The sequence below is a fragment of the Lepidothrix coronata genome, unplaced genomic scaffold (assembly GCF_001604755.1).
Source record: "Lepidothrix coronata isolate B3197 unplaced genomic scaffold, Lepidothrix_coronata-1.0 Scaffold3817, whole genome shotgun sequence".
Lineage (NCBI taxonomy): Eukaryota > Metazoa > Chordata > Aves > Passeriformes > Pipridae > Lepidothrix > Lepidothrix coronata.
The window spans coordinates 1-1,319 of record NW_016693997.1 but is presented as its reverse complement, the minus strand read 5'-3'; the positions used below and the strand labels follow the sequence as shown (position 1 = coordinate 1,319).

Sequence of the window (1,319 nt, the reverse complement as noted above, 5' to 3'; positions counted from 1 at the left end):
GACCCTCTGACCCCCCCCGGGACCGGGACCCTCTGACCCCCCCCGGTACCGGTGCCCCCCCCGGTACCCACCGCGGCCTCCCCCTGGGTGACCCCCTGCTCCGGGAGGCTCCGGAACAGCCGCACCTCGGGGCTCCCGTCCCGCAGCACCTCCTCGCCCTCCGGGCTCAGCTCCCACCGCGTGGCCGCGCGGGGCTCGGCCTCGATCACCTGCGCCGGGATAACCGGGATCGGCACCGGGATAACCGGGATCGGCACCGGGATAACCGGGACCACCACCGGGGGCTCCCCCCCCTTCCCCGCCTCCCCCTCGCCCGCACCTCCCCCAGCGCCTGCAGGCTCTTAACGGCGCCCACGAGGGTCTGGTGGTCCACGCCGAGCTCGGCGGCGGCCTGGAGGCTGCAGAGCCCCTCGGGGGGGGCCCCGGCCCGGTCGAGCCGCTGCAGGAGCAGCTCCGCCACGCTCGGCGCCATGGCCGGAAGTGATCCCGGCCCCGCCGGAAGCGGCGCAGGACACACCCGGAAATGGGGGCGCGGAGGGGGAGGGTGTGACGGGCGCCATCTTGGGAGTGGCGCCGGCGCCATCTTGGGTGCGGCAAAGCGGCCTCGCGGGGGGTCGCGGGGGCGATGTGACGTCATTAAGCTGCACGATGACGTCATGCGGCGCTAACAGAGTCTAGCACAGTCCCCCCTCCCCCCCGAGCCAGCCCGGAGCTTCAGGGTTCACGCAGGGTTCACCTTCCTTCTGTTCACACGTGCTGTGACATCACTGGAACGGTGACATCACCAGCGCGTCGCAGCGCCATGCGAGGTCACAGACTTCGCCCCCGCGCGTACCGGTCGCCCCCTCCCCATATTCCCGCCCCCCGCATCCCCCAAACCCCCAGTTTTCCCCAAACCCCCATTAAACCGGGCCTGGCCCTTTAAGAGCGCGCCCCCCCCACGCCTCCCACGTGACTCCGCGCGCGCGAGGAGGGGGGGGCGTCTCCCACCGCACGCGTGGTCGCCTGTGATTGGCCGTCCCTCCCAGCCAATGGGAAGCGGCCATCTGGGACTCCAACGTTCGGGGGCTCCGGGGCCGGCGGCGGGCGGGCGGGGCGGCCAATGGGAGCGGGCCGCGCGCGGGCTCCGGCCAATGGGAAGGGGCGCGGGCGGGGCGAGGGCACGGGGAGGATAAAAAGGCCGGTGCGCCTCCGCCCCCCTCCGCAGTGTCCGGGCGGCGCCGGGCCGGGACGGAGCGGAGCGAGCGGCCATGAGCCCCCTCAGCCTCCTCAGCGCCGTCCTGCTCGCAGCGCTCCTGGCGCCCGCGGCCGCGGGGCCC

General features: G+C 74.3%; 1 protein-coding gene across 1 annotated transcript; it reads right to left on the bottom strand.

Annotated features, from left to right (window-relative positions):
* Nucleotides 1-49: 49 nt before the first annotated feature.
* FARSA (phenylalanyl-tRNA synthetase alpha subunit) lies at nt 50-713 on the bottom strand (the record flags this gene model as incomplete). Its single annotated transcript, XM_017803769.1, has 2 exons — nt 320-713; nt 50-209 (listed from the first exon to the last, which is right to left on the bottom strand). Coding segments are annotated over exons 1-2 (499 nt in total), but the record flags the coding sequence as incomplete, so codon positions are not given.
* Nucleotides 714-1,319: the final 606 nt, after the last annotated feature.